The sequence below is a fragment of the Cuculus canorus genome, chromosome 6 (genome assembly GCF_017976375.1).
Source record: "Cuculus canorus isolate bCucCan1 chromosome 6, bCucCan1.pri, whole genome shotgun sequence".
Classification (NCBI taxonomy): domain Eukaryota; kingdom Metazoa; phylum Chordata; class Aves; order Cuculiformes; family Cuculidae; genus Cuculus; species Cuculus canorus.
The window spans coordinates 25,936,977-25,942,976 of NC_071406.1; the positions used below are offsets into that span (position 1 = coordinate 25,936,977).

The 6,000-nt window shown below is 40.6% G+C and overlaps 1 protein-coding gene across 2 annotated transcripts in view; it reads right to left on the reverse strand.

Annotated features, from left to right (window-relative positions):
* The window catches only part of CWC22 (CWC22 spliceosome associated protein homolog), a 33,582-nt gene extending 28,981 nt beyond the window's left edge, over positions 1 to 4,601 (reverse strand). The window contains exons 1-5 of one of the 2 annotated variants that reach the window (XM_054069988.1): positions 4,534 to 4,601; positions 4,015 to 4,126; positions 1,479 to 1,546; positions 536 to 652; positions 168 to 425 (exon numbers count right to left, since the gene is read on the reverse strand). In XM_054069988.1, the coding sequence (XP_053925963.1) occupies positions 168 to 425; positions 536 to 652; positions 1,479 to 1,546; positions 4,015 to 4,041 (470 nt within the window). In that variant the 5' untranslated portion in view covers positions 4,042 to 4,126; positions 4,534 to 4,601. Of the gene's footprint in view, positions 1 to 167; positions 426 to 535; positions 653 to 1,478; positions 1,547 to 4,014; positions 4,127 to 4,433; positions 4,454 to 4,533 lie in introns of those variants that run through there. The other variant, XM_054069990.1, reaches the window with a different exon arrangement.
* Between the last annotated feature and the right edge of the window lie 1,399 nt (positions 4,602 to 6,000).

Consider the following 6,000-nt stretch of genomic DNA (forward strand, 5'->3'; position numbering starts at 1 on the left):
GCAAGCACAGTCACAACCTGATTCTTTTCCCTTTTTTCTGATAAAAATATACCTTCATAAGCATGAACACAGCCCACAAAATGTATCCCATTTTCACCAACATTCACTAAAACACTTCCACTGTTTCGCTTTTCAGTAAAAATTCTAGTATGTTACTTCCAACGCACCTATTTTTATCAGTGATTTGCTCTTGCATCATCCTGAGCTTGGCAGGTGGAATATATGCACCACCTGTGCGAGTAAGGATTGGATCCACTTCTTCTTTCTTCTTCTTTGAAGTGGTCTCATCATGAGCAAGTGAGCTCTGGCCTGACGACCTCTCTGGAGTCCTACCATCAGGTGACGAATATCTTCTCTGCTTTCTTCGATCAGATTCTCTCTCCTCCCATTTCTCATGGTATCTTTCTCTCCCCCTTTCCATCCTTCTAAAAAAACCAAGCCAAAACCACCAAGGGTTTGTGAAAACTTTTCATGTTTTATTCTTTAAAATAAGTATTTTTATTTCCTATTGATTAGGAAGTGACTTGATACTTGCCGTCCTTCTGAAGTTCTGTCATCATAGTACTCCCTTCTTGAATATTCCTGATCATACCTGTTGTCATCAGAGTACCTTCTCTTTCTGGGAGATGGAGACCTGTCACGCTCGATATCCCTATTTGCAAGCCAAGAGAATTTTCTTGTTAATAAGCTTAGAAAGGCAATGTAATTATCTACTTGAAGTACAATGTTACATATATACTAACTGTTCCAATTGTGCAACCCGAGTATTAATATACACATCATTAAAACAGAAAATGCTTCTTTCATAGTAATTTGTTGTCAGCAAGCAAGAAAAATATCAAGAGCAGCACTGTAAAAGGAATCTCCTTCTAGAACTTAAAATTAAATGCTAAATTATAATAACATCAAGTACCAAAGGTAAATTCAGCACCACGCATTCTTTGGAACACATGCATTAATTTGTTTCACCTATTTTTGCCTGTCTAGCACGAAACAGACTAGATACTATTTGAAAAAAAAAAATGTTATGTTTAGTACAAGAGATTTCATTCGAATTAAAATGTAAAAATAAAAGTACATGGTAACAGTTTATCTCACGTGATAGACATGATATTCAAATGCAATGACAGACATGATATTGAAATGATATCCTGCTGGCATCAATAATCTTGTTCTAAAGTGAAAACTGCAATATCAGCAATATTCAAGGCCAAGCAAAAAGCTGGCATCTAATTTTCATTTTCGAGTGCCATGACAACTTAACTGAATGCTAAGGATTTTTTTAATGATTTAGTTTTAATAATAAATCTCTGTAATTACTGCTATATTGATGTTCAAGTATTCTATTAAACCTACACTTATTTTTCACTGCTCAGTTATGGTAATAAATAAGAACAAACAGAATCTGATTTTTTATTATTTTTAATCACACGAGATACACACACAGAATCATAGGGTACAAAAATCAATCACTCTACCTGTCCTCTGGAGACAAACTTCTTTGATGCGAACTGTAGTTTTCCTTCCTTTCATAACTGGAACCATGCTTTAAGAAAACAGAAAGAAAAATCAAACTCCAACATCATTAACTCAACATTAATTACTGTGAGCACATACATCTTGACATCAAAGTGTTCCATGTCTCTTGTTCTCTATATTTACACAAGAAAAGAGGTTCGTCAAACAAAGGTAATGGCAGTCAGTCATGACAAGGAAAGCTGGTTCTAAGTAACAAGCAGTTAAGAGCTGGAGCCCCTGCTGTAGGATACTGCAGATGCCAAATGCTTACATGTTTTGAAGAGACTGGGTGAACACTGAAGTAAAATTCATATGGTTACCACAGCAATTATCTGGCTCAAGAAGCTGCAAGTAGGCAGAGAGTGGGAAAGTATGTGGGCAAGCACTTTTATAGATGCAATGTTTCTAAACTTTAAGTCACTTGCTATCAATTACTGCTAGCAACTAGAACAGACATACCTTTGGTCTGCCTTTGCTGCTTCCTTATTCAATACACTATTTTAAACTTTGTTACATCACATGCAACACCATTAACAGGTTTGTACCAATTCTTGTTTGAAGAGTGCCTTTCCTATCCCCTAAAGATTCCCTTTATTGCATAATTTTCCTTACCTTCCTCCTTTTTACTATGATTTATTTTCTTATGTGTCATTCCTAGCTTCATACACTATAAATGTTTAAAGTATGCTGTTGTGCTTGACAGGCCCTAGAAGTAAATATACTTCTAGATTTTTCAAGCCTAATTTTGCAGGATTGTTTAAGTGATCAACACTTAAATAATTCACAGCAAATTCTGTGGTCTGAACCATAACATAGAATTATGGAGGCATACACAAAAATTGGAGCATGACAGAATCAACAAGACACAGAAACACACTGACTTCATCAAGATGTTTCAAAACTACTTTGGAACAGCTAAGAAGCAGCTTATGATCTTTATATTTTCATTGTAAGGGTCTTCTCTTCCCTTAAAATATTATTTATGACTTTTCAGAACCACAATCTCATATTATCAGCCAGTGATCAGCTGTGAAATAGGTAACACTTCAGCTCAATGCAAAATTGACAGAAGGACTTGCTTATGTGCCTTGAATGAACTTTTTTGCAGAAATACTCATCTCACTGGTTGAAGTGGCATTCTATCCACAAGCATACTGGGACACTAGTTTTTGCCCCATCAAAGAACCAGTTAAAACTGTTACTTAGTAGAATACAATGACACCTCCTCCACAAGCAGGCTCTGATTGACAAGTCTACCAACCAACCTCCAAAAACTTAACTGGAAAGAAAAGTATCTTTACTAAATGGCAAGTATGGTGTTTACAATGAGCTGCACAAGTAAAATCAGTGTTGTCTGAGGCTTTCTAAAAAATAACAGCAACCAGATTATGAGTATCACCCTATCAACAGACAGATGAGGCTGACTTGCCATAACTCAAATTGGTCTGTATGTGTGTGTACACACATAAATACGTAAACATTTTTGAGGCCACTATAACATATCCTAGAAGATAGTCTTCTCTAGGGTACATTTCTAACACTGTATCAAAATTATTCCAACTGGAACCAAGACAATAGCACAACACAAATGCATCCCTACAAAAGAACATCCATCTGATGATTTAATTCCAGAGTAACATTATCTTTGACAGCCAAGCTAGTACAAGAAGTTCTTGTATTTCCAATATAGTTTTCATTCCCTTTCAACACTCACTTATGAGACTACAGTGGATAACTAAAATCATTCAGGGTTCAAAAAAGTCCTTAAGTTGTTGCTTTCCCTCCCCCCCAAATAATACAATGCAAAACTGTATTCTAAGCAAAAATCTCTTCAGTCAGCAAAGTTGGAACCAAAAGAGTGAAGAAGCCTACGCAGGGTCAAACTCTAGAAACACAAGCAGAAAAGTATCATTAATTTGAGACAGCACATAGAAAGAGTACTGCTCTCCAAAATATAGCACACTTTCCAACCATGACACTTCTAAAGCATCATTTGACAAGATTATTTTAAATACAATTTTCCTTCTTGCATTTCCCAAAATCATTGCTATCCATTCAGAAATGTATGCCATAGCTCTTAAAAGGGAAAGTTTTAGCTTTCACAAAACGAAATGCAATTGCCACACGAACTGCTGTTTCCTGCCTATTCATCTTTTCCTTTTAACATCACCATTCATTTTTAACATCTCTTTTCTCCATTCCTCCACATGCTTATGTTCTTTGTTGAGGCACCATTTATTCAGTTACTTTTCACAGACTACTTTATCATCATATGTTAATAATGCTCAAAACTTCCACTGTTTGAAAAACCAATGTTAGAAATAACAGTAATCCACTGCTCTCATCCTAACATTTATCTTGTAAACAGCAGCTGTCAATGACGGAGGGTTTGCTTTACATTCAGGGATTTTTATTCAATGCAACATCAACTGCAAACATAATCATCAGCGATAAGGAAATAATCAGTCCCCACAATTTAGGTTTAAGAACACTTACGTTTACTTGTGTCACGCTGCTCTTCATCTTGACTTCCTATATTTTCAAAGTTCTGAAAGCGCAGCAATGAGACAATCCAAGGTGGAGTTCAGCGTATAAAAAAACATCTCATCTATAACATATAGAAGACAATCAAAACCGTTCTACCGTAGACGAGGCAGGAACCTGGACCTTCAATTCATTCTTTAAAGCTACGTTTGCATAACTCCTTGCGACATATCACCCCGCACCGGCCCCAGCCCACCCAGCTCCGATCTCTTGGGGTTACACCGCACCAGCCATAGGACATCAAGGCTCTGAAGCGGCGGCCGGGAGCCCCAGCAGGGGATGCCGAGGCCCTGCCCACGGGCCCAACCCCAGGCGCCCGGCCACGGCCGCCGCCGAGCCGCGACGCGAGAGGGGAGACCGCGACCACCAACCCGCTAGAAGACCCGGCTGGCTCGCGAGGGAGGAAAGGCGTGAGAAGAGCGGCGCAGGGCCCTGCCCGCGGGAGCGCTCTCCACGGCCCCGCACACCCACCTCCGACTGCCACACACGGCCACCCACAGAACCACTTCCGCCGGAACGCAGCGCGCAATGAAGCGCCAGTCACGCGGCGGCGCGCGCGCAGACGGCAGCTTCCGGCCGCCTCCGCACCGCTGCACGATGGGAAACGTAGTCCTGTGGCGGCCTTGCGGCCGGCCGCCATCTTGCGGCGCTGGGCGTGCGGGGGCGCCGCGCGGTTAGCGCTAAGGTGGGAACGCAAATGTTGTCAGTTGCTGTCGCAGGGAAACGAAAAACCCCAAACTCAGCGGGAAATAAGGCGATAGAGTGATTTCTAAGCAAGCAGCTCCATAGCAGGCACTTGGCTCCTTTCGACTGTGGTCCTCAGAGGACGTGGTTAATGCCATGTGCTGATATAAGAAGTTACTGTTACAGAAAGTGGAATAGTTTGGTTTAATCTAAAGTAGACTTAACTTTCATCGAAGTAATTGTATTTTCTGCGAAAGTTAGATAGAATGTCCCTCTGATCGCGTGTTTTCTTTGAAGCAGTGTTTTTCCAGACACTGGGTCCTTTGGAGATGAGATCCTCCTGTGTGCGATCTGTGCGGAACAGGCATCTCTTCTGTAATCGCCTCTGCTTGGAGCTCAGGCAGAGCTGGCTTCAAAGCTCCAAATCAGTGAGAGATCTGACTGTTGTGAAGTTCATAATAACATTAAAATTAGTCCTTGGGAAGTGATAGAATATGCATAAGATTTTGGGGAAAATTTATACATATGCATGTGAGTGGGAAATACATTCTGTCCCCTGCTTTGGTCTCGTTGTACATGATGGAGATTGCTCCCTCATGTTGCCCAGGCCTGATTAAAGGTGCTTGTGAAACAGGGAATGAAAGGGTTAACCAACAGAAGTGTTCAGTAACAGGAATTGAAGGCATTTTTCAAAACAAGGGCACCAAACACTCCAGGCCCAGGCAGAAGCTGTGTAACTGTGATTCATTGAGAAAGGAGACTGTCCAAGGCTGTTTCTGTGGTTTGAAACACAGCCAACTCGGATGAGGTGAAGAGTGGACTTACAATAATGGAATAATGGAAATAATAGTAATAGTAGCACCCTTTTAGCGAACTAATTGTATTAGCCTAGCCCACGTAGATGAATATGTATGCCTTTACACTATAAGTAGCTGCTTGTTAGACAATACAGTGTGTAAGCTAGGAAGAGAAAATCCCCCTTGCACCCTAGCTGGCAATAAAACATACCTGCTTTATAACTCTCCTGAGTTGTGAAGTTTGATTCCGCACGTCATTTACTTTCTAAGATTCCAAAACAAGTCTTACAGAGTTTATGTGCCAACATTTTTGGTATCAGTCCTGTGCTGAGAGGTACGGTGCTGTTAGGGCACCTGCTTAGCAGAAGAGTGGTTTTGGCCTCCAAAAGTTTTAAGAACTTGAGCAGCACTGCTCCAGGCTACCAGAGTGCTTACGGCTCGTTATAAGCACAAATTT